At 43.8% G+C, this 26,947-nt stretch overlaps 2 protein-coding genes across 19 annotated transcripts in view; both read left to right on the plus strand.

Moving 5' to 3' along the window:
• The window catches only part of MYO3B (myosin IIIB), a 248,831-nt gene that overhangs the window by 213,505 nt on the left and 8,379 nt on the right, over nucleotides 1-26,947 (plus strand). Inside the window, exon 41 of one of the 18 annotated variants that reach the window (XM_042041617.1) lies at nucleotides 12,731-12,814. The exons of 16 other annotated variants lie outside the window; for them this stretch is intronic. The gene's annotated coding sequence lies outside the window, so the exon portion shown is untranslated. Of the gene's footprint in view, nucleotides 1-9,565; nucleotides 9,652-12,730; nucleotides 12,815-26,947 lie in introns of those variants that run through there. One more of the 18 variants, XM_042041621.1, reaches the window with a different exon arrangement.
• On the plus strand, nucleotides 13,119-16,701 carry SP5 (Sp5 transcription factor). The gene is made up of 3 exons (XM_042041637.1): nucleotides 13,119-13,205; nucleotides 14,155-14,567; nucleotides 15,096-16,701. The coding sequence occupies exons 1-3, from the start codon at nucleotides 13,187-13,189 to the stop codon at nucleotides 16,146-16,148; spliced, it is 1,485 nt and encodes a 494-aa protein (XP_041897571.1). The 5' UTR covers nucleotides 13,119-13,186; the 3' UTR covers nucleotides 16,149-16,701.

A 26,947-nucleotide genomic window follows, 5' to 3' on the forward strand; every position in this document is an offset into this window, starting at 1 on the left:
TATAGAAAAGTGGCTGCAAAACAACAGAAACATACTCCTGGTTTTCTCTGTTACTCCAAAAAAGTCAGATATTAGGTTCTCTGTGGGTTTCCTTCAAGGTACAGTATCTTATTGTAAAGGAGACTATAGACCCAGGATTCCGTTGATTGCAAATGAGCTAGGTTGAAAGGAGAGGGGAGCTTTTGATACTGCTAGAGAACTAATATAAGCAACTACAAGAAGCACACATAAGAAGCTCAGACATTAGCAATAGCAAAATCAGAGCGTGAAATTCAGATTAGCCCTCCACAGGCTGTGAGAGGGAGGGGGTATCGGAAGACTTGGCATGGCTAAAGGTGTAACCTGTTTCATTTGGCCCCTGAAAATTTTTAACAGATGGTGGGACCAGCTGTCTTTTTCAGCCATTTAATAAACTCTTCAGTGGTAACAGTTTGGGAAGTGGGGGGTTTTGAGTTTTAGGCCAGAGGAAAAAATAAAGAAATCTGTCCCAATTGTCTTTGCCAAATAGAGAAGTCTGGAAACATTATGAAAAGTTAAAGTGAAAAAGCTAATTGATGATACTGTCCTGATTATATATTTCGGCAGAAGAGAAAAAAAGAACTGCCTGTGCCCAAGTGGACCAGTGCATTAAAAAAAATGCCTATTATGTTGTTATCTTTATCTGTCATTTTAATTTCAACTCTTACAAAGAGGCACATAATGAGAAATTTTAAATGAACTGTAGAATGAGAGACTGTCTTACTTTTTGAGACATGATACTATGTTAAAGAAACAGGCAGGGTGATCTCCTATATTTAAAACAAAAAAGACCTTTTGGATAAGATTAGGTTTACACAGTCTGCCTAGGTGAGTACAGCAGTGATTGAACTTTTATAACACAGTGTTATAAAATGACAATAAACTGCTCTTTGAGAAACATACTATGTTGAGCCTCTAATAAAAGCCTTAGTGATATGTGGGATTTTATTTATTGAGAAAGTTTAAAAAAAAATTCACTGCAACTGTATTTCTTCAGTTAAATTAATTTTTTTTAATTAACATTTCCAACACAACACTTAAATGGCAACTCTCAATTATATGAGATGTTTTATTTAAAAAGCATGTCTAGTGTCTTTGAGCAGAACAGTTCTTTTTGCACATTTACATGCTACCCAGCTGAGCAGCCAACCCTTCCATTTGACAAGGGCTTTGTTCTGCCTACAGGCCTATTATAAGCCCTAGATTGTTTGCCCTTAATAAATTGCAACAATAAGACAGAAACCTCTTTCAGGTTAAGAGAAATAAAACATGTTGCCTACATAGCAAAGCATATGAAGTTTAATAATGACAACAGAAACATATCTACTAAATCTCATTTGCTTTACTCCTGGATCACTATGGTTAAGATAGTACAAAAAGGTTAGCATCTTTCCATGCATCAAACAAAAGATTAAACAAGAGTGGGACAAAACAACTCTAGCTACAGAATATTTTTTTCTTCACAATATAAAATCATACTGAATCCTATGTAAAGAGACTAGTGGGAACTAAACAAAAAGAAATATGAACATGATTAAATGTAGAGAAAAAATACGTTTTTAACTGAAAAAAAGCATGATTTCATATTATCAAGAGGAAGAAAAGAGTGCAAATTATTTAAATGGACGAATTTATACTATTCTCCAATGTGTTGGTGTGTGTCTGCTTGTGTGTGCCTTTCAGGCTCTCCACCGAAGCACAAAGCCCTACCAATTTTGCTTTTATAGGAGCTAATGGGCATTCTTCAGTGGCTCAAGTGTTGGTGGAGAACGTGTGATCTTAAACAAGATTGTTAAGCCCTGCTTCTGAGGCCCTATTGGTAACATTCAGCTGTCAGCTGTGTTGTGTTTGCTGAGATTGTTAGAGATGACTACCTCTGTTGAACCTAGATCTGCATGTTTTTTACACTTAAGCTGGAAACTCCCAATGATTTTTAGAGTATATCTGCAAAAAATGGAGAAAATAGGAGGCAAAAAGGACAGCATTCTGTGCTCCCTGTGCAACAGTACAATTGAAGAAGGTGAGCACACCTGTCATCAAATCACTGGATATAAGCAATTTGAAAGAGTTTTCTCTATTTAGAAACTCATTAGTAACTCAATACAGTGCTTTCAGAAAGAAATTCCAATCACTGTTCCATTTATAGCTTACTTTTTAAAATTCTTTTTTTAATTTGCACATGGAAGTTCTGAGAATATAAGAATTTCTTTCCTTTGATTCTAAGAGAAGTACATACACACAGTACTTGAAAATGTTGCTGACAGGCTAGAAGTGATAAAAACTTTCAAAGGAAATATAGTGTTTATGACAGATATTGATTTCACTGAATTAAAGGCCACTTTTCTTTCTTTTAAGGTATTTTTGAGCTATGGACAATACTCTGAGGACTATTAGGTATTTTCTTGGGAAATTTCAGTATTTCCTACTGAAATTTCTGTTGCCATTTCTTCTGCTCAGCCACAACATGCAGGAAACATGGTCATGGTTTTTCTCTCTGTCTTCCTTTGTGTTAAAAGAATTAGAGGCAGATTCTTCATTGTCTTTGCCACAGTGCAGTGACAGGGTGCCAGCTTCACTGCTTCTTCCAACTGCTGCACAGAACCAAATGGAGAGCACATAATTTGTTATTTCTGAGAGGGCAAAGCTTTCTTGTTTCATCCTGTGGCTTCCTACAGTGCTAATCTCTGTTGTATCCAATTTCTGGGTGACACTTGGAAGAGGACTTTCAAAGGATGGACAAGAAGAGAGAAGTATTAATGGTCTTTCATAAGGGAATTAATGGACTTGGGGACAATGGAGTAGAAAACTTCTATGAGAGAGACTTAGAAGAAAAGAGAGGAAGCTACTTGAGACAGGAAGAAAAAAGACATGATAGAGGCCTCATGGTAGAGGCAACCTTTAGTAAATTTTGAAGATTATTCTCATCATATACAGTAATAAAGCATTAAATCATCTTGCAGACTGTCTTAAAATGTATGTAACATCTATAGTAGAAAACCACTTTAAGATCCTTTGGAAGCTTCTTGAGAAGGCAAGTTGTTATAATTACTGCAACTACGAATAGATTTGTTTAGAACAAAATTACAAATGGCTAGTAATTTGAATTACAAAAGTAAAGGCAAATAAAATGTTCCAGGTGTAAAATTCCTACCTTTTCTACAATAGGAAGTTTCTGTAATACAATCTGTATCTTGAGATCTGGTTCCCCATTCAAAGATCACCAAAAAAAAAAAATCTTCAATTTTTTGATGGTTCGAAGTAAAACATCTTTTTTCTTGTTTTTTCTAGGCCTGCAGTACTTCATCAGTCTCAGGTTTTTAAATTATTATTTTATAATCATTATCTTACATCTTACTTTAAGCTTTGGAAAAAGTCTTCCCTGTCATAAGTTTACAGAAAATATCAGCACAAGAAAAAAAAATTCTGGAATTAATAATTTTCAAAAACAGTAATTGTTCAGCATGCTAGAAATTTAGCAGTTTTAACTTCAAAAAGATAGACTAAGAAGCAGGTGATAAAAATCATAAGTAGGTGATATATAGTATATATTATTAGCAAAAGTTTCTCCAGGTGTCTCTTTATAAATATGCTACTAGATGGTGTGATGTAAATATCTTTTCTTTGATTTATCCATCATTTTTATAAGCATATTGAAGCAAAAATAGTGATAATCCTTCATCTGAGGAGATCGTTTTCTTTCTTTTCTTCATTGTGGGAATGATGTAGTCTAAAAAGAACTTTTCCCCTTTCGCTGGGGTTCATTACATTGCAAGAAATTATTTGCTTCTTTAGACAAACTGCACAGAGATGGATATCTCTAACATATATTTAAGTTTTCACCTTCAAATTAAACAGAGCAAGAGATATCAGAAAAATACCCAGAGATCAAAACATATCACTTTGATTTTTCCAGATCAATCTTGTAAAAACCCTTGCTTCTCTCAATTATCTAAATATAGATACTATTATTTTCTCCGTATGTAAAGATCTCAGATGTTTACAGCCCATTTACAATTAAATACGTAATCTGCCTGCCCAGCCAGACTAAACCTGGGTACTTTCATTAAAATCACACTGCTTTTCGTTTTGACAAAATAATTAATCAGTAGCTGGAAAATGTGTTTACCAATAGCTCACATACACTCTTGAGAGGCAGGAATACAAACTTGTTCTCAATATCCTGTAAATCTTCATTTAGCTCTTTATATATGAGTGTATATTGATAAAGGACAACAGCAAAACCTGGATTGAAACTTAGGACATCAAGGAAGGGTGCTGAACAAGGGTTAGACAGAAATAATTGTCCACATCCTCTAAATTCTTCTGAATGGTCAAGAACGAAAAATACCCCAAACTTCTATTCCTCTTTTGTACCCTCCAGACTTCTGTTATGTGAACATGCCAGTTACCTCATAAATAATGCCTGTAAGATTGTTAGAGGGAACCAGCCAAACATGGATCAACAAGATGCTGGTAAGGGAAAAAACAGTGTCCCAAAACTTAGCTGATCCAGCAATATAGTGTGTTTGTGCCTCATGTATTTGCAGAGCATCAGATTCACTATGTTGGATCATATACAGCTGTAGAAGTATTCACTGGAAAAAGCTGGTGGAACACTGACTGAGGGGAGGAGAAAACTGGCATAGAAAGAAGGTCTACTTGAGATGGAGGAAAATTGGCTCTTCTAACTATTCCCATGTGTGAGCTCAAGGAAATACAGATGATAGCGTTACTTAATTCCCAAAGCTGTTTCAGGAGCAAAGCTTGCAGATCTGTCTGCAGGGAGGTCATCACCACTGAGAGTGGTTGTTTTGATGAATTGGCAAGGGAAACTAGCGGCTTGGACAGAATCCTGTAGTGAAGAGTTTGCTAAAACAGAAGAAAGGATGGGCTGTAAAAGTAAGCAAGTATCTATTTATTTCTGCTCAGTATGTTCAGTGTTAGAGTTACAGAAGCACATCTGGTTATTAAGTACAGCCCACCTAATGTGTATTTTGTCTTTGTAAAGCAAGTGTGTTGGGCTCTGCTTTTTTACTTATCATATGCTCTAATCACTGTCCAGCAGGAGGAGTAAAAATATAGGCATTGGCTTATTGCTTTATTTGCATAGGCTTTATGTTTGTCTCCTCATTGCCTCCACAGTCTCATTGCTGCCCCTCTGCATGCCCAAGATTATCTGGGTTTTACTCTGTCTTTACTCTGTCTGAAAGATCAACAATGGCTCATAATTCAGAAGTCGCTAAAAGAGTGTGCAAGTGTCAGAAGAGACTGACATGAAATCAGGGGGATGGGAGGGCTGTAGAAAAGAGTTTGGATTTTGCAAGGGAAATTAGGTGGAACATCATACTGTTTGGTCCCAAGTTGTGTGCCTCTGCTCATCAGTCCAACTCCCTGCTCTTCAGTAGGGTTAATATATGACATAGAACAAGGTACGTGATCACCTGTGTCGCCTTTGATTAAAAAGCAATAATAACATAGTACTTCTTTATAGAGGAGTTGTGAAGATAAATGCTTTAAAGATGATGTGCTCAATGTGACTAAAGTTCCTCCCAGTACACTCACTGCAGTTTTACCACCTTCTTACTCAGGACTGTCACAAGATTTTGCTTGTTGATCCCATTTCTGTATTTCCACCCATCTCTGCAGCTGCACTCCTGTTACTCAGAAAAATATCCTGAATATTCCTCCCACATCTGTCTGGTGTATTCTTACATATCCTGTCACTGGTAAACTTGGTAAGTTGACAGAAGTTTACAAAAAGAAGAAAGGGAAACCATGAAGAATAATTGCTTTTCTGGCTAGTGGCAGGAGAGAACGGGGAAGTGGAAACAAAGTGTCCATGCCTTATCTAGGTTGAATGTATGTATGAGTTGAGTGTCAGAGGTGGCTGTATATGGCTGCATAGAGTGAAATGTTAAAGAACACCCCACAGAGATGAAAACAGCTTCAATCAATTGCTCAGGCTGAGCTGCTCCATTTGTCTTAGTATTCTCCTAATCAGTGTCCCCAGAATTAACATGTGTAATTCCATGCTCATTCTTAGCTCCTCCAGTCAGTCTTGGTGCTGGTGTGCTGTCTGCTTGGAGATTACCTTTTCTGTCCACCTGGATGGTTAGGCTTTTGCTTCAGACCCCTCCCAAAATGCTGGCTTACATTCAGACACCTGACCAGTAGTGTTAATTCAGAGTCTGTATAGCTCTGTTTCCGTTTTCCTGCATTCCTCCTCTGCTGTTTTCCAGTTGTTGATGCTTTACTTGGAGCACTGCAAATAGTGTATAAATGATAGCAGAGAAGCATATACCAAAAGAAAGAACAAAGCTGACTAGATTGTGCTATTTATATTTATAAGAAAATACTGATCATCTGGGGCTTGTCTGACTGGTAGAACAACAGTAGGCAGAGGAAGTGATTCATTTTATGGGCAGTGTGATCAAAATCCCTGTGAAGGCTATAACACAGAGAGCAGCAATTGAATTGATGACCAGTGAGGCATATGGTGTCTAAATTAACAGCATAGGATCTCCCAGGAGGAGGAGGTCACCAGGGTATCAGAAGGCTCAAGCAGAAAGTTCATTTTGTCTCTTCCCATATTAAATTCCTGAGATACAGGAATGCAATACTAATTTGGAAGACTAGATAAAACTGGAGATGTAACACTTTCTCTTGAGTCTTTGCAGTAGAGTTTAATGAATAAAGCTATGCACATTGATAGAACTACCTCTAGCTTCACTGTGTACATTTGTAAAACTTGATTTAGAGGGATTTTGATTACTATGTTCTCTTGTAAACAGTCTTACTTCTAGAATGCGAATTACCTTACCCTTAATAAGAACAGGCAGCAAAAATTCATAATTCAACTGATAACTGTATCTCATTAAAGAGAATCACTGGCATTATAGAGCAGCTTCTTTCTGAATCACTCCATGTGCCAAGTACACTTAGCATGTGTAGCAATGGAAGTAGAAAAAAGTAGTAAATCATGAGCCCAGTTTAGTTTTTCTGGGCATCTATTCCACTCCCTTCTGTAAGAATCTTGATAGACTATTATTTTTCAGCACCATACTCTTGTGCATTGATAAGAATCACAGCATTTTATAACGTTAGTCTGATGACACCGATGAAATTGCATGACTTGGCATTTGGATTTTTCTCCAAGCTTTCTTTTTTAAGACAAAACATTTGGAAAATAGTTCTTTGTGCTTTAGTGTGACCTCCTAAGAAGCACTCAGTTTTTAGTCACAGATTTCTATATCATTTGGGCATTGGAGTGCCAGCACTCCAATGCCATCATAGTCTTGTTCTTATTTCCAAGCATAAGAATTAGGTAATTTAGACTAATACATTTCAACTTGGTTGCAGCATCTGCCCTTTGCCATGGACTCTTCTCTCTTTCATATGTAATATGTGATTCTCTCAGCTCAGTGCTAGTAGAATATGCAAGCTTTCTTCATATATAGGAAATAGGAATGTGAGATTTACTAAGGGAGAGAAGCCAAAAAACTTAACCATTTGAAGATCTTCTCTTTTTCTCCCTCTGTCTCAGAGGTTCCAGAAGTGTGAGAAAAACTATACTGTTCATTAGACTGGTTCACTAGTCATGGCCATGCTGACACCCTCGTCTTTGAGGAGAATATCCTTTCTCCTCTTCTCATCCTGGGTTCTCAAACAGCTGGTCAAGTTGTTTGTCCCTGAGCAATAGGGGCTGATTGAAGAGTGAAGTGAAATGTGATTTATTCCCAGATTAGGGTTGTTTGCTTTGATTTGGCATGGCCAGCTGGCCAGCAGGAGGTACATACCTCAACCAGTACTTCTGAAGTTTCAGCTGAGCTAGGGTAAGTTGTTTAAGTGTTTGGTGAGGAGCAGCCTGGTAATCTATGTGCAGAACTGAGGCAAGGAGCTCCTCTTTTCAAGCCTGGAGCAGTTGTGTGTATGGCAAGGGTTATTCCCCTTGTAAAGAAGGGGAAGGAAGCTGACTCTAGTGTGTAAGGATATGCTGAGAATGACTTTACCTTTTTATAGTTCTGTGAGGATGGAAAGCATAATACAAATATTGTGTATTTACATTTGAAATAATTTTATTGATGGTGTTTTTATTTTCAGAATTTGAGGGAGGCAAATTTATATTTGGGTAGTTAATGTAATTTATGCATTTGACTATTTATGTATTATTCTGCACCACTTAAGGCATCAGTTTATGAAATGACACTGAAACATACTGTACACTGCTTTCCTGAAAAGACTTTTCTGCCCGTCTATGAGAGCAGTGTTCAGCTAGGGAGAAATAAGAATTGCAATTGAAGTTTTCCCCAATCTTTCATGGGATACTGAGCCTCTGGTGGCAGTTAAGAAGAGTGGCATTTAAAAAAAACCTCTCAATTTAGAAATTTAGTTTTTCTAGGTCCCTTTCAAAAATTCTCCCCCTGTTGAGGACATTCACCTATGTCATAGTTTATAGACTGCCTTTCACTAATATGTGTGTATTACTGGAAAAACCTACCTTAAAAGCTTTATACAGAGAGGGTCTTCAGATTCTCTCCCACAGTGTGAAGACAGTATCTCTTACCTGAGACACCTCCAATGCCAGTCATGTACCATATCTGTGTCCCTGTTTTGACCCTCACAATCCAATTATTGGGCTTTTTCTTCATATCTCTGTTTTTATCCCCAACTAAAGGGGAGTTGCTGAAGAGTTTGTATAGAGCTCTTGCTTTTATAATTAAGATTATGCACATTATTGTACATTCTTGTTCAGTAGTCCTTGAAGAATGGGTTATTTCAAAAGTGATTCTTGAAATATTGAAAAATACTGCCATTGGAAAATACTTAATATTTTCTGTACCAAAATGTTCTAGAATTACAGCATGAGTTCATTAAGTAACAGGTGTATTTTTACAGTGTTGGATTAATCCATTCAGCCAAATCAATAGCAATGTGGCAGGCATGTGATCATCCAATATTTATGTGTAGATTAAACAATGATCTTTCTGGATAAACTTTGCACTGTTTCCAGTTCTAACACAGTATAAACACAGCTGTTTAATTTGTCAATAAATACACTAAGTAACTAAAATTAATTATCATGAGACCAAATTTTTAGATAATATGCTCTCTGTAGTTAAGAGGAAGCAAATAATTTAATTACCTTTTCATTCTATGCTGAATAATTGCAATGCAAAAAAAATGAATAGCTATATGTATCTGTGGTCATAAAATTAAAAGTTCCCATCCTGTCTTCCCCAAACAAATGCATTCCATCAAAAATACAGAGGCTTTTTTTACCTAATGTTTCCCCAAATGAGAGGACAAGCAGGCTGCAGATCCTTTTCAGCTGCTCACCCAAGTCTTGGCTTGCTTTCCGTTTTGTAGAAGTCCATTTCTAGCTATTAGAGTTGTGACGAAAATGCAGCCATGTGTGCCTGAGGCAGAAAGGCATTCCCAGAGAATTTGAAATTATCATTTTGAACTAAAGTGTCCCAGGCATTCCGAGTAGAGCCAAGAATAACACTTTCAATATTGTTATGATTAAGAGTCTGATTCTTTTTTAAAGGATGGAAGCAAGGGAAGGAAGTATATCCAAAAATGTTCACCAATGTTCCCCAAGACAGGAGGAAGAGTCACAAAGGGCCAGCCAAGAACAGAGCAGAAGATGAATACATTAAGATATTTAAACCTTTGAAAACAGGTAGTAAAACTTTGTGAGGCATAAAACCTGTTCTACTTTTCATAAAGGGCAGCTCAGCTTTCAGAAATCCTCTATCAATCTTTGTCAAATCCACACCTAGACTGGGAAATGTTGAGACAAGACTTCAAATCCTAAATATGCCTTTACATGTGCTGATCTTGTCTGGGATTTTGTGTTTTTCCCTTATGCACAGAAAAAAGCAGGAGATACCATAGCAGTTTTTAATGTTTCTTTTTATTTTCATCTACTGATGTTCAAATTATGCTGTGTGAACTGGTGATTCCTCTCCTTATGCCAGTCATGTTGCCTACTGTAAAAATGTGAATATGCTGAAGTAAATAAAAATGGTATTAATGGGATATAACTCAGAACTGTTGGTAGTGTATCCACACGTGCTTGAAGCTGTATACCTAGGGTAATTTACCTTCTGGTGAAACTTCTTGCTGTTGTGAATGGGTGGTTTCTGTTAGTACATCTTTAAACCAGACAGAATGATGGATGGTGTGAAGACACTGCCTTCTGGAGCAAGTTTATTAAATCCTTTTCAGGTTTAGATTTTGTCACCTTTCATGGGCAACTTGACTAGGTGGCTTGGCTGAATGCAGTAATTGCTTAATGCAGCTGTTCACTTAAAAATTATTCTATTTCTGATTCTTTGTCACAATTGCTAAAGAACAGTATTTCATTGAAAGCAACCCAAGAATCCCAAGTTATGGACAGGCAGGTGGCCAGAGCCCATCCAGGCTTTCAGGGTTGTTCATGGCTACACTGGAAGAGCTGAGGAACTGGGGTCATCACAAGAAGGCCTTGGGGGGGTCATGGCAGGTGACTGCAAATGTCTTTGGCGGGACTGTGAATGTCATGAGAGGACTTGGCTGTGGCAGTGTGAGCCGTCACTGGGACAGGTTTTGGAGTGGGCTCCAGGATGAGGTACTTGAGGCCCAGAAGTCAGAGGCACAGCAGAAACCATGGAGGGTACCACTGGTATGCAAGCAGCTGCTATTCCCAAGTATTTTTTTTCTCTGCTACCTGCATTCAAACCAAGGTCCGCAGAGTCCTACAAGGTGGCACAGCCACTCTGTGATACCTGAATTTGAAAAATCCTGAATTTTAAAACACCTATCTCAGAAATGGTGATTGTTATTTACATTCACTGTGTTTAAATCGACAGTAGCCATCCAGCCCAGCGCAGGCTGAGCCCCTCTGACCCCGGGGGTGGTAGGAGTCTCGCCGCCCGCCGTAGCAGGCAGGGTCCCATGGAGACAGCGGGGCTGTGAGAACCGTGCCCCTTGCTCCTCAGCCCTGTGGCTGCAGCAATTCAGGCTCCGGCTCTTTGTATCCCGGCCGCCGTGCTGCCCCCGGCGCTGATGGCGCTGCCGCTGCCTCCTCGGTACGCCCAAGTGCCTCTCCGGCCCCTATAGCCCCGCCGGTCGGGACCGGCCCCTTGATCTGCGGGCCAAAGCTCTCCGCAGGGCTGTGCTCTTCAGCGCTGCTCTCCGAGTGGCCCCTGGCCCGGCTGCGCCGCCGGGAGCACTCCGCGCCCCCCCGCCGGCGCCGCGCCGCCTCCCGCGCTGCGGCGCATCTCTGGTGTCCCTTTGCTTTACACTGGGATGTAGCGGCAGCCCATTTCTCATGGAAATAGTGCTTTGTGTAACTGAATTGACACTTGGCCTTGATACCTGTATCTCCTGATAACTGAAACAAATTTCTAAAATAAATATTGTACTTTGATCTTCCAGCCCTGCATTTTTAATGATAGCTCTGAACATCACTTCATTAAGAATACATTTCAGGAGACTCAAGTGCTCTAAGTTTGAACACTAATTATTTGTACAGAAAATTATGACTGCAACGTTTCATTTTTCAGCCCATGGTTTCTTCCAGAAATGAGCATTTATTTTCGATTTTTAAGTAATGTGCTTTCTTGGATGCAGATTTATAGCATTTGTAGTGTGGCAGCTGTATAGAAACTTATCCAGCTTTCCCCTAACTCTTTTGTAACTTGTCAAATCGTTTTGGTTCGTCGAGATATCTGGGAAAATACCGTACTTTAGAGAATGGAGGGAACCTCGGTGTGTTCAGTGTCTCCTGAACTACCTATCCGCTCTCATTTCGTTTAGAAACATTGTTCTGAATAGTCTTCTGGCAGTTAGTAGGTTAAGCGAATTAACAAAAATCGAGTTAGGCGTTAAATCGGGCATCTCGCTGGTGTCTAGGTTTGACATAAGTTTGGGGATACAGAGGTTTAGGGACAACGCAAATGCGAGCGCCGCCGTTTCGCTTGGTTGGCGGGTTATTGCTCCTCCAGGGAGCAGAGGTGCGGGTCGGGCTCCCCACGTCGGGGTTCCGCCTCGGCTCCTGCTGCCCTGGCTACAGCTTAGACTCGAGGGGACAACAAGTGCGCTCCTGTCCCGATGCGGCTCTAGTGGCGCGGCTGGAGCTTGGCAGTGAGCGGGGGGCACCCGACGGCTGCGGGCGGGGTGTGCGGGGCTATGCCTGTGTGCGCGCCCTCCCGGCCGCGCTGTCGGCCGGGGCTCGCTGTGGTTCCCTGTTTGCCGCCATGTCCCGTGTGGACGCGGTGCGGCCCCCGGCGGATCGCGCATCGGCGGTACTGGGAGGTGTTCGTGTGTGGTGGATGGAGGTGCTGGACCCCGTGAGCCTTGCACCCTTGCAGGCGGATGGGGAATCCTATCGCCCACAACCTCACGCCCTGGCGGGGGCTGCCGCCAGGCCGCGGGATCCTGCAGCAGCGGCGAGCCTTGCCTCGATGCATCAGGGCATGGTAAAAGCGCTGGATGGGAGACCCTTGTCTCCCTGTTGCCGACCTGGTGAAACGGTTACCTGGCACATGGGAAGAGCTTGATATGGCTGCTGCGTAGTGTTACACGGGGTCGAGCTTTTATTTCTCCCCAGGATTCAATATGGAGCCGTGGGAGAGGACTTGGCACTTTAATCCCTTCAAAGAAACCGATCTAATTCAAGCCCTACAACTCTTGAAAGTCTTTGAGCGGACAGTGATTGTTTCCACAGGAAAGGCAGATAAAGATCTCTGTGTGCTGGCGTTTAAAGAGACTTCAGTGGCGGTGCGAATACAACTGAAGCCAGCGACTGCGGAGAGGATCGAGTTACCTGTGCAAACAGCTCCGGCGGACCAGAGCCAGCCAGCATCTGCCCGAAAGAGCACCCCCACCTCCTCAAGACGGAGATGAACGTCCTGGTTTGGTACCTGGCCAAACAGGCCGGCGTTTGCGATGGCCTCGGAGCAGATGGGGAAGCGGGGAGGAGAGGAGAGCGTTTCCAGGGCCCCCGGCGGAGCGCGGAGCTGAGCGGGCCCACGGAGAAGCGCGGGGCCCCGCCTGCCCCTCGCTGGGCGGCACATGCGAGGGGTCCCGCCAGCTCTGCAGCCCACTGAGCTCAGCAGCCGGCGATGGCGGCAAGCTGTGACCCAGATGTGCCTGGTGCTGGTTAGAGGGTCAATAGCCACACATGGTCGAACGCAAAGCAGGTTAGATCCTTCATACACACACGGGTATAGACATGTATAGACAGAGGCCGAAAGGTGCGGGGTGAGGTAACAAAGCGCTCGGGGCCGACCTTGGCTTTGGGGCAGGAGGTGAGTGAACGGGTGAGGCAGAGACCCGGTAGCAGCGTTCGTGCTCCCGAGGAGCCGCCCAGACCTGCACTCCCTCCTGCGCAAGACAGGCCGGCTCGGCAGGCCCGCCAAGAGAGACTCCGGTTTTCATTTAAAGAAATTATGTCTTTTGCACCCGGCTCCCTCTAGGGAAAAGGAAACTTTTCCCTTCTGCTTCCCGGCTACCCGGTTTCTCGGTGTGTCTGTCTGAGAGAGCGCTTGCTGCCGGTGGCAGCCCGCCACTCCTCCCCAGCCCCGGCTGGGCGCCTGGCCTGGCCCCGCGCCAGGCGGGGGCTCCCGGTAACAAGGGGGCAATGCCGGCTGAGCGATGTGAAACTCCAACTACCAGAAGAGAAAATGCACGGTTATTTGCGGAGTCATATTGAGGGCATACCCCTCAGCCTCGGGGGAAGGGCGGGCGGAGGGAGGGAGCGGGGAGGAACCACCGACAATTACTCCAGGGAAGTTTTACGGCTGGGATCGACCAGCCCCGATCAGGTGAACTCGCTGTGCTCTGTTACTTTGAGTCATTAAACACTATCAGAGGAATCTGGAGGCAGATTTCTCGAGCGATAACAAAGACGCGTTGTCACTTTAGGACTCTGCCACAAATTTAATTGCAAAAAAAAAAAAAAATAAGGAGGGGGGGGATCCAGTGTCTTGCACATCCAACGCGAGGGTCTCTAGGCGGTAAGGGGTCCTTTGATCAAGAAAATCCAATTATTTGTGTATATACATTTCCCACATAGTGATTACTTCATTAATTGTCCCGCCTTTATCTCCTCCCTTCCCATCCCCCCTAATAATCAGTTCTTTTATCCAGACCAACAAACACACCATAGGAGCTTTGTGGATTCAAAGGATTTGCTTTCGCTTCTGAAAGAGCCGCTATTCTTTGATGATTGGGTAGCGGCAAACTTCAAAGCCATAAATCTTCCCTCTGACTGGTTGGCGGCCCAGCAAAGTCCTTATCAAATTCTTGGAGGTGATCCTGGCGCAGTCAGACAGTCCGCGGAGATCGCGCAGCGCGAGGGGGGTGGGACGCGCACGGAGGCGAAGAGATCAGAAGGAAAGGGAGAGAGAGGGGGAGAGAGAAGGAAACTGGGCAGCTTCTCGTCTTCCCCTCGGCGTCCTCATGCCTCGGCAGTGCCCCGGCGCCTTCCCTTCGCCCTGGGCGCAGTAGTCATGGCCGCGGTGGCTGTCCTCCGGAACGACTCCCTCCAGGCTTTCCTCCAGGTCAGTACCCCCGCCCGGTGTAGGTCGGGATGCGCCGAGTCCTGCGGCTGTGAGCCGCATTGCGCGGGGGCAGCTGGTGTCAGCCGCCTCCCTCCCGGGGCTTTACCCGGCGGGCAGCCCGGAGAGGTAGGTGGGGACCCCCGCGGTGGTAGGAGGCCGGGCTCGGGCTTCTCGGGCCGGTAACTTCCTTCTCCCGCCAGCAGCCCATCACTAACTCCAGGCAGTGCTCCGTGGCAAGAGGTGTGGGGGGCGCTGGGGATGCCCTCCTGCCCACAGCGGCTGCTTCCCTGACCCAGGAGCGGCGGCGGGGCCGGCGGTGCTGGCCGCAGGCGGGAGCGGTCTCTGGGCGGGGCGGGGGGGCCGGGTCCGTCCTGCCCCCTGGGTGCGCATTGTTTTCGGAAAGTTTACCGGCCGTGCGGGGAGCGGCGGGGCGGCCCTGGCCGCTTCTCGCGGGCCGGTGTCGCCGAGCGGCGAGTAACGCGCTTTCTTCCCTCCTTCCATTCTCCCCTCCCTCCCGTTTCTGCGCAGGACCGCACCCCCAGCGCCTCCCCAGATTTGGCCAAACACTCGCCCCTGGCTCTTCTGGCCGCTACTTGTAGCCGGATCGGGCAGCCGGGCGCAGCGCCCTCGGATTTCCTGCCGGTCTCCTACGACCCGACGCTGGGATCCCCCTCCAGGATCTTCCACCCGTGGAGCGGCGAGATGCCAGCGCACTCCCCGGGAGGGCTGCCGCCGCCGCATCCCAGCTTGGGGCTGACCCCTCAGAAGAACCACCTGCAGCCCTCCTTCGGGGGTTCGCACGAACTGCCCCTCACCCCACCAGCGGACCCCTCCTACCCCTACGAGTTCTCCCCCGTCAAGATGCTGCCCTCCTCCATGGCCGCCCTGCCGTCCAGCTGCCCGCCCGCCTACGTCCCCTACGCCGCCCAGGCCGCCCTGCCGCCCGGCTACTCCAACCTGCTTCCGCCCGCCCAGCCCTGCCGGCAGCTGTCGCCCAACCCGCCGCCCGAGGACATCCCCTGGTGGAGCATCCAGCAGGCCAGCGCTCCGGGAGGCTGCGGCCACCGCTTCCCCGCGGCGGCGGCGCTGCCGCGGAGCTTGGTGCTGGGGCACTCGGACTTCGCTCAGTACCAGACACAGATCGCCGCCCTGCTGCAGAGCAAGTCTCCCCTGGCGGCCACGGCCAGGAGGTGCCGCCGCTGCCGCTGCCCCAACTGCCAGTCGGCCGCGGGCAGCGCCCCTGAGGCGGAGCCGGGCAAGAAGAAGCAGCACATCTGCCACATCCCCGGCTGCGGCAAGGTGTACGGCAAGACCTCGCACCTGAAGGCGCACCTGCGCTGGCACACGGGCGAGCGGCCCTTCGTCTGCAACTGGCTCTTCTGCGGAAAGAGCTTCACCCGCTCCGACGAGCTGCAGCGGCACCTGCGGACTCACACGGGCGAGAAGCGCTTCGTCTGCCCTGAGTGCGGGAAGCGCTTCATGCGCAGCGACCACCTGGCCAAGCACGTCAAGACCCACCAGAACAAGAAGCTGAAGGCGGCGGCGGACGGCGTCAAGCGGGAGGACAGCCGCGACCTGTGACCGCCGGGACCGCCGGCGGCTGCTGCCTCTGCGGGCCGAGCCGAGCCGCGCCGCGGCGGGACCCGGGCTGGGGGCGTTTCGCCGCCGGGGGCAGGGCGGCGGCGGCGGCGGGGAGAGGGCGGCCAGCTCTCGGACACTCGCCGGGCACGGCGAGCAGATGCCGGCTGGGGGCGGCCTTCGCGGATCCCCAGGCCCGGGACTGGACGCTCATAGGGCTCCGGGGCCGTCCCGGGGCAGGCGCCCGGCCTGGAGCGTGGCTGAGGGGAGGCCCCGGGCCGTGGGGCAAGAGCGGGGCCGGATCGGTCCGGCCGCGGGGGTCGAGGCTTACAGACACCCGGGGGTGAGGTGGCAGCGTCGGTGTGGCCGTGCTGGGGCTCGGCCCTCGGTGCTTTCAGGGTAACAGACTGAAGTTTTGTGTACAGGTTATTTAATAGGTACGTTTGAATACACGTGTTTCCCTCCGTCTTCGACCCCGCGCGGGGTCCAGCATGAGATGTTTCTGTAAAGCGACCCGCGACCGCAGCGTGAAATAAACACGTTCACAAAGGGGTCAGCAGGGACGGTCCCGCCGCGTCGGTCTCATTTGATCCTTCTCCGGGTGCCCCGCGCGCGGCCGCCGCCTTCCCGCCATTTCCCGCTGAGGCGGCGGGCCGGGTCCGGCTCCATCGCGGCGGCCGAGCGGAGCTCAGCGCACGGTGACCTGAGAGCTGCTCATGGTAAACACCTTTAAAATCCCGGGAGCTGCTGCAGACGGGTGTGCCTGTTGGCTTTGGTTGGTGGGTTGGCCTTGGGTTTGGGTTGTTGGGTTTTTTAAATTATTTTCAGTATTTTGTTTCCTACACATTAAGCTGAGAGAAAAAAGATAGATGCAGGGTGCCAATACTGGGAATGAACATACAGGTCAAGTTCTACAGACTGGGATATGTATTTGTGCAGAAGTGGGCAGCAGTCAGTGTTAGTGATGCCCCTGCTCAGAGAGGTCCAGGCCACAGGGCCAGCCACAAACACCCGTTCCCAGCTTAAGTTGTCTCTGGCACAGCAGAGCCCAAACGTGCTTCCCGTATGTTAACCTTCTGTAAAACTGCAGAATTTAGGGGCTGAGATCCTTGTTACCCTGCCAGTACAACAAAGTGGCAGTCACTGTCCTGCAGAGGGGAAGATACTTGTCACAAAACTGTGTTTAAAAGTACCTGGTAGATGGTGACAGCCTGTAGGATTCCTTATCTCTCACTGGGCACCATGTAAGTATGAGTTTAGGCATATTTCTTTTAAAATAATAACCTTTGTTACTGCAGCAAGTTCTCTTTTATTAAAATTGAAATCTATGTAGCCAAACAAACTGAGCAACCTGATCAATAATTTGCTGAATTTTGCATTCTAACACTGAGAATATGTTATTTGCTCCTTATATTTTTATGACATCAGCTTTATTTTCTGATTACCTAATGACGAGACAGTGAAATAAAAAGTGCCTTCAAAACTTCACTAGGGATTAATCTGGAACTGTTCAGCTTCAGGTGAGATCCTGTGGTGGCAGTTGTCAAGCAAGCTTTGGCACAACCATGTTGATAGAGATACACTTTGTCATGGACTTCTGAATCAACAAAAAACACAGCTCGATAAATGTTTGTAATGACAGGACATGTAAAACTAATGTATTTGTATGTATGTCAAATACTGCCAAGAATCTATCCTCTCAGGGAATAATGAGATGAGACAATACCATGAGAGCCCTCATATCTGAAATAATGAGAAGTTAATGGACAGTTACCATGGTACAGCTCCTTAACAATATTTTAGTATTTATTATTCTGAATTAATTTCCCACACCACATTCTTAGGGTCAAGTTACTAAATTAATAACCAAGCAGTTGTCTTCTACTGAAGAATTTTCTATAAACTGCCCTGTTATAGAAAACCTTGAGAGGAATATGTTTAGCTTCATTAGTTAGCATTCCTTTGCCAAAGATATAGACATCAGAAGTGTGTGTTTGAATGATACTAAGTAGAAGACATCTTTAGTGTTCCAGATTGAGTGACAGCAAGGCAGGAAATAACTGGTGGACCTGATCCAGAAGTCCTTAAGTCTCAAAAAAGTCTTTGAGACAAAAGTGCATCCCATTTACTACTGATGTAGGATTTAAATATTTCATCAGGAATAACAAGGTTTCTGCTTTTTCAAATGTTTCATGGCACACAGTGTCAATCTGCTTCCTTTCTTTGATACTAAGTTATGTTAAGAATGTAGAGTTAGAGGATTTCAGATTGCTTTAAAAGAGAGTTTGTTTCACTACATAGTCTTTCAATTCTGTGTATGGATCAAAACTACTTAAAATTGAGAGCCGTGGGAAGTGCTTTTGTTGGTAGCAGTACAGGAGAAACAACAGTATCCCAGAGTACGAAAGGTCTCTTACAGGATAGAATAATTCCCACATGGCCAAGGCCTTTCACTGAGTTAAGTGCCAAAATGAAGTATTAGAGTGAGCTGAAGCAATGTCTTAGGTGGTTTCTGGTGCAAGTTTAGCCTGACTAAGAACTAGAGACCTGCTCCTCTTAGAGCAGATGTAACTAGCAGAAATTAGCCCGATAATGGTAGATGTGGTGATTTCTAAGCTGGACCATTACAGAAAGATTTTTCTCCAGTTTGAAGACATGCTGAATTTGCCAAGCATCTATGTTGTCTCGTCTAGCAGACTATTTTGGGTTCTTATTCATTCCACAAGACACAGCTTGTACTGAAATACAGAAAGTTTTGCCACTCACTTAAGTATGAGCCTGCAAGTATTCAGGTTTTAAGCGAAAGACCATCACCCCAGGCAGTGTCAGCACCATGTCAAGGAGGTGGTGGTATCTGATTAAAAAAAAAAGTGTCATGTTGTAGCCTGTGCACCTTGTATATATGTGTAATGTCTGCATTAAAGGTTGAAAGTGCATGGGTTAAAATACACAAAGTCAAAATTAGTTAAAAGCCTGTCATGAGAGAGAGACGTATTTAAGGGAAAACCCATAATATCAAATGCCAATGAAAATATTAATCTGTAAGAACAGCACATACACACACAAAAAAAAAAAAAAAGGCAGAAAATTAGGGACTTAGGACACTTACTTAGGTAAGTGAAACTAACAGTTTATAATATTAAAAAATACCTAATAAAACTATTTCTCTGTAAAGCTTTTAAGTAGTTCATAGGGAAAAGGAGGTGTATATGCATCATAGCTGTTTCATACTCATCTGTAAATTGCTAAATCATATGATAGCTTTTCAATTGAAATCATTAAACTTTTTTAGTAATATGGCATTTAAATATACATGTGACCTTTCTGATGTATAGGTAGAGCATTACAAAAATATATTGCTTACATCTCAAGAATTTATTTCTAGTTGGCAAATTGCACTCCATAATAAAATTAACTTTTAATTTTGCATTCACAAAATACATTTTATACTTTTAGCTGTTTCCAATCAACTAGAACAGCTGTTCATTTTATAAAATTAAATGATTAATATTCTTCTTAATTATAAATTTTGAGTACATATGCTACTCAAGGTCAATTCATTTCCTAATTTAAAAATTTAAATGTCATTGATATAATAGACATATCATATAAACCAATTCATCTGGTAGTTAATTCAAATAAATTCATCTCAACAAAAAAAATGGGATATGGTTAAAAAACTTGGGATTTGGTCTGTTATCTGTGTTGAAAAGTGATTTTCACACTTGGACAAACTTTAAGCAGAGAACATAAAAAAAACCCCACAAGTAATCAACATTGTTCTTCAGACAGTTTAGGGGTTTTTTATGTGTTGTTAATCAAATTATTTTTAGTCAAAGGCCGAATAAAATAAGACTTTCACCTGGGAGAAGGTTGCAGAATTGACCTTTTGGTCCCAACTGACCAGATTTTCATTGCAATAATCCAACAAATTTATAAAAGTATGTTTCCTACCTCCTCAACTACTATTATAGAAGAAGTAAGATAAAGTTTTTTTAAAACCTATATTGGGAGATGTCCTTCCTAAAACTATCATAGTGTAATTCTTCCTTCCATATTAAATTAAGGGTGCAATTTTTGAAAGAAATGTTTAATCTTCAATTTTTTGCAGATTTTGAGAGACTGCATTTTAAAGTAACTAAAACTTAACTATTTCAGTTTGTAAATTCACATATCTAGTATTAGTCCTGAATACTGAAGAAATAGGGAATATAAAATGCTGCTGTCTTGAAACTCTTAGATGAAAGATACCCTTTGCTATTCAGTGATATTCAATGACCCAGGAGACCACTCAGGTTCATGAATCGGACAAATTTGTATCTCTGTGCAAGTAGTTGTACAATTACTGAGGCACTTTTAAATTAGCCTGTAATATTTCATAGATCTTGTCAGCCTATTCTCATATTGAGCAGTAAGAAACAAAAGTATAATGTCCATTTTGTTATCAGATTTTACAGTTTGCCAGAGAATCTTTTTTTTCTATGTTACCTTTTTTTGAGTTATTTCACACTTTTTACGAGATTCTTGTGAATCCTGTGGTAAAGATGTGGGGTCTGTCACTCTGGCACATGATAGAATCAGCTCAAAGACCTATTAGATTTTCCTGCCAAACTTTTTTAAAATACTTACCAAAAGGATCCCTAAATCTTCAAAGCTACTGATTTTTCCTTCAAAGGGCTTGCCAAGCAGATGTCTTCAATAACTTTGCATTTAGATATTGTCCAAGCCACTGAGGACCTGGAAATGTACAGCAACCAGCAAGGCTCACCCTTGTCAGGTAAGTGTTAATATGCAGTGTAGAGAAGAAGGATCCATGGCCCTAGGCTGATTGAAGCAATAGTCTTGAGCAGAGAAAGCAGAAGTGCATGTAATTTAAAGGGTCTTTTAAATAACTTTATGGGTTTTATTCCCTGTTAATATTTACTCCCAACTGATTTGAAGTCATGTAGGTGTTTCAGTATGGATAATGAAAAACAAAGAAAACAAACACGTATTTTGACCTTCTGACTGTGACAAGTCAGTGGAAGATTATGGATAGTGAGATTTGGCCTTTAACCTGGAGGGCATCGATGCTGTTTTTCTTCTCATCTTCTCTTAATATCTTTTGTGTTACACATTTACTTAAGGACACACAAAATCCCATCGTGTCCCTGACCCAGGCCTGGTGATTACATCATTGCTTAGCCATGTCAGCAGGAGCCGACCTGGGGCTGTATACAAAGCCTGTGTGCTCCTGAGAAAGGTTATGGATGTCCACTCAAGGGCATGTAGGACCATGTAGGTATGTAGTAGGTCTTCATCTCCTCTTCAGGTGGCTGTGGGGTGCATCCTGTGCTGCAATATACTGAAGTTAGTGGCCAGGACCTTTTGAAGAAGTGGCAAGTTTGTACTGAGGTATGAACTGACTTGCTATCCACTGAACAATTTAAGTGCACTCTTTAATGGTGCAGAGGCCTTTTACAGTCTGTATAGATTCAGATTCTACAGTGCTCCTGTCTTGAAACTCTTGGATGGAAGATACCTTTTACTGTTCAGTGATATTCAATGATTTTAGCAGAAGTTCATAAATAGAGTAAATTTATATCTCTGTGCACATAGTTATCGAGGCACTTTTAAATGAGCCTTGTACTAAGGCAGTTCATCTTAGTCCATCTTCTCTGGAGTATTGGTCTTGGCTTTTATGGCCATTAATGCCAATATTGAGCAAGTAACTGACTTTAGGCAACATCCTAATTTTTTCTTCCTGTCAACCTGTCCCATCATAAAATGCAACCTTTTTTACATTTATAGTTTTCTGTTGCCACTGAATTATAGACATTTACCATGACAGTGACTGACATGTCCTGAACTGAGTATTACATCACCATAGCATTTACTATGAAGGAATGATGAACCACAAGGGGGAAAATGAAAAATAAACCCACTTGTTTTTTAGGATACTGCTATTAAAAATTAAAAATAATATTCAAATGCCTAAACTGATACTTTTCACAATTTAAATGTATCTGTTTGCAAATACCAAAGTCAATAGCTTTATCAGAAGCAATAGTGTATACTCGTGTAAATATTCTTGCATTTTTAAAAGGCAGGGTTGTCTGCAAAAACAATATATTCCTATTATTTGCAAGTCCCTGTTCTTATAATAGTACTGGGCTGTTTGAAAAATGTTCCAGTATCACCCTGTATACGACTTGAAAACATTTTTCGTTTTCCTTTTTAACATGAACCAGACATCACAGAGCACATTTTCAAAACAGGCTCTAATTATAAAGCAGGTTAAAAGAAACTTTATTAGCCAAAGCCCTATCTTCACTTGGGGTCATATCCCACATGCTTTTTTCAGGATCAGATGGTGTGCCTGTGATCTCCACATGCAGATTTCTCATCTGTATGGAAAGGAGATGTCAGTCACACTGCCACATTCACCCTTTCCACGGGTCTAGAATCCACATGTGAAGAAGAGAAAGGAAAATGCACACTGCTCACTCATTAGAGATTAGACAGGAAAGATAATACAGCCTGAGAATATCAGGTGGTCTCAGCTATCATATGTTAATCCCAAAGGAGGGTGAAAATGGCTTCATTTCTTCCCCTCACATCTAAATAATTAGCTTTTCTTCTGGGCAGGAATAGTCATGGTGCTTTACCCTTGTTTAATTCTTCAAAGAACAGCCAAACACTTGACATCTGCTTGCTTTACATGTTCTAAAACATTGCTTGTGTACCTTAGTAGCCTAACGTAGGAAGCCCATTCTTTGCAGCATTACCTGACCCTTCAGCAGTGTGGCTCCACTGACTTCTTGCTATTAATTTGCTCTGAAAGAGCTGAAAGAGTTTTAAGCAGGCAAAGATTACACTTTTATGTTTTCCCAAATATTAACCAAATCTTCTTATGAGCCTACATGAGGCCTAAGGCTATGTCTGAGTTTCTTAATAAAATGCTTACATAAATTGTAGAATGACTGAGAAGCTACTTGCAAAGTACTGTAATCAAAGCTATGTTTGGTGGTTGAATACTTAGGTTACTGAGAGAGAAAACTGTGAGCAATCTTTTTAGGGGAAGTATGTTCTCTGTAACACTTTAGAACTGCATGTGAACACTGGAACTGGAACTCTGCTACCCCAATGGGATCGTGAATATATAAAAAGCAACACTAAACATACTCAGCACATCCTGGCAGTCTACAGGGAAGTGGTTTTTTCTCATAAGAGGAAGGGCTTGTTAAACGTTTTTTCCCACAATAGGGGAAAAAGACCTTCAAGGATCTGAAGATCATTATGCTTCTGTCAAGGAGGAGGGTGAGGGAGAAAACAAAGCAGACAGACTAACTTTCCTTTTCATGGGCTACTTTTGCTTGCCCTCACAACTATCAACACTAGCAAGGAATCCTAGTTCCCTTCACATCCTGCATGAAGAGAGGAAGCATAAGGCCCAAGAATTTTTAGAAGCCTCTAGCTGCTTCAGTTTCCCCAGTTCCCTTACACAACTCAGGAGAGTTTGTAGTACAGCCCCAAAGTTTTCTGCAGGGTGTTTCACCATGCAGCTGTTACACTGCATTCAAGGGGTTTGCTCTCTCCCCTGTCCGCAAAACCCTAAATCATTGTGCCTCATTACACAGGAAGAGGAAAGTTTCCTAAGCTAAATAAAGTGATTGCAAAGTACTGAAATCACTGAGACTTAAATGTGGGAATTACCTTCTAGATGTATCATTCAATTATTTTTCTCATTAGAACCACAGTTTTAATCTGCTAAGAAATATTAAATATTAAACCAGTAAAGCAGAATAGTATGTTACATTAAAATAATTCCTTATAAAGTGCCTAAGTACAATAGAATCTCCTTTGTCTTTTTATTATATGCATTTATTCATCCCAGACTTAATTTAAAATGGGTGTCAAGCATCAGATATAATACTGAGATCTAGATTCTGATCTACATGTTAGAACCTCTGATGCTTAGAGAGCATGTTCAAGAAAGGACAAGGAGGAGGGTAAGTTCAAGCCTGTTTTTAATTAGCTACAGCAATTAGATGTTTTGAATACTCAGAATGATGTATTAGAATTACACAATTATTTGGTTTGTTTGGTTGCTTTTCAATACACTTGAGAACCAGCTCCTAATTAAGATACACACACTATCAAAGATTAAAAACTTAGATGATGGTAAAAACAATTAGAATGATGATGTAGGTTTAGATTCCCTGTGGTTCTTGTACAGATCTACAAGACAGCATAGAGTGTGAGCACATGGAATTTACTTTCTCTGCACAAGGTCCAGAAAGACCTGCAGTATTTGTGTGGCCTACAGGGGCATGGGCCATCCCAGAGCAGGTGTGATGCACAGGGACATGGCGGTTTTCCCTGAGCTGGCTGGGTACTTGGACAACAGGAGCTTTACCCTTCATGGGAACAGCTGCAATTACCCATTGCCTCTGGGTCAGGAGTTGTTCCTCTCTGAACAAGTCCTTCTTGGGATGCTGCAGTCCTTATCCTGCTCCCAAGGCTACACCATTAGATCACAGCAGAGCCTCTACCTGTGGAGCATAGCCACCTATGTGTTAATTATTTGTTCTTTCAGTTCAGAAAACATTCTTTCCTATTTAAAAGGTGTAAGAGAAAAGCACAGCATACAACAAAGCACATTTTCAAAAACAGACTCTAAGATCCAATGATTCAACCAAGATTACCTCCAATTACAGGTGTGCCTCACCCCTTTAAAACTGATAGACTATATAATATACCATCCTTAACATGTCCTGAATGTTTTGCTCTTGATCTCAAAAGCAGTAAGCACAGTCTCTCATGAAATCTTGCTGCAGAAATGACCAAGTTCCTACCATCTCAATGCCACATGAAAAACCTCAAGCAAAGCAGCCAAATCTCTTGACTTGCTGCTGATTCCGCAGCACTTTTTTGTAGTGATAACCACTTTTCTCTATCATCATTTATTCAAAAAGGTAAATCAAAAGCATAAAATAGTCCCATCTGAGTTCTTGCCTGCAGGAGATGTTCTTCTCATTGGTTAAGCCATGAAGTCTTACGTCAGTCAGAGACAAACTATGGCTAACCTGACTTTCTCTTCTCCCTTTCCATGTATAGAGGTTTCTCATGCACCAGTTAAAATCCAGACTTAAAATAAGAATTTTTAAAAGCAAAATATTTGTCTTCAGCAGCTTGGCTGACACAAAGGGGTACTTGTTTTTAGAAAGCTGCAGCATCTTTTTGATTGCTGATCAGAAAGCCAATCCTCTATTAATCCTAACCAAATAATCTGAATCTCACACTAATGCCTGTTAGTGTGAGATGCATTTAGAGCTATATTAATGATGATTAATACCAAGGATTTTTACAATGTGAATTCTACAAATAAATTCTAACATTTGTGTATGTAAAGTCACACTTTTTCACATTTTGACTTTTACCAAGCTTATTTTCAATTAAAGTAATTCATTAGAAATTCACTTTGAACTAGACTGCAATAAGCAACGTTTCAGCTGAAAAGGTTCACAAAATGATTGAATCAGCCCTGAATACCTGCCCAGGGATAGGTGGCATGCCAGATGACACAGCTAATGCCCCTAAGTTTTTGTGACAACAGAAGAGTGTGGTTAGGATCACATCTTCTCACCTTCAGCTCTCAGGCATCAGTAATTAGGCTCTTATTAGTACCTCTCCACCAAGTCTCAGCTTTTTCCTAACTTCTTTGAGGGGCTCTGATTCACGTTTCTGGGATCAGAGTATTTTACCTGCTCTTCTGTAATGCTCTCAGGGAAAACCTAACAGTATCTCAGCTACATCTGTTTAAAATCATTTTGGGGCCTTTGGGGGAGCATGTGTTTAAGGCCATAAGGAAGCTGCAGAACTGCACATGCCCCTGGAGCCAACCACATAATCATTACAAAGTCCCAGAATGCAGGAAGAGCCCCTGCTACATGCAGCTTCCTTTGGCAAACAGTGATGGAGATGCTTGAAATGGTTTTCTCAGGGGAAATGGTAAACATAATGGAGATGCACAACCATCATGAGCCAGACCAAAGGTCTGTTTAACCTAGGAGCCTGTTTTCCAGTAACAGATGCTTAAGGAAAGTGGATTAAAAACAAGGCATATATAAAACAGATATTCCCCTTGGCACAGCCTCTCAGCTTCTGGGGAACAGTGCTTCAGAAACTTCCTGAGCTGGAATCGCGTTTTGTTTGTTGTGTTTAGTAATCACAGATAGGCCGATCCATCACAGATTTGTCCCATTCCTTTATGGCTGGATTTACACTTCGTGGGTCTCAACATCCTTTGAGAGTTGTTTGAGCAGCCATGATGACTTTACAAGCGTTTCAGTGTTGCCTGAATGCCCCTTAAAACTGACGAACGGCGCAGAATCCCATTCTCCAGGCCGTTCCCACCCACGCGGTCTCGCATCACGCTCCTTCGGTGCATAGCCCCAGTCGCAGCCGCGGGCTGCAGCGGCTCCCAGGCCGCCCCTCTGACCCCAGCGGGCCCTTCCCGCCCGGAGCAGCCGCGGGACACCGGCCCCCCCGGCCCGCTCCCGCGCCAGGCGACGGCAGCCGCGGCCTCGCTGCAGGAGATGCCGGCAGGGGCGGGGGCGGGACGGCGGCAGGGCCGGCAGGGCAGCGCCCGGGCCCGGCCGCGCTGTGCCCCCGCGGGGGGCGGCTCCCGCAGGCTGTCGGCGCACGGGTTGCGGTCAGGACGGCGGTGCCGCCGGTGCTAAGCAGGTGGGCTCGCCCTGCTGGGCGGCTGCCGTTCCGCTGTGGGACGCGTGGTAGCTGAGGGGACTTGAGGAAATAAA

The sequence above is a fragment of the Corvus kubaryi genome, unplaced genomic scaffold (assembly GCF_017639235.1).
Source record: "Corvus kubaryi isolate FWS band 111438036 unplaced genomic scaffold, C.kubaryi_AGA036_p1.0 37396, whole genome shotgun sequence".
In the NCBI taxonomy this organism is placed as follows: Eukaryota; Metazoa; Chordata; class Aves; order Passeriformes; family Corvidae; genus Corvus; species Corvus kubaryi.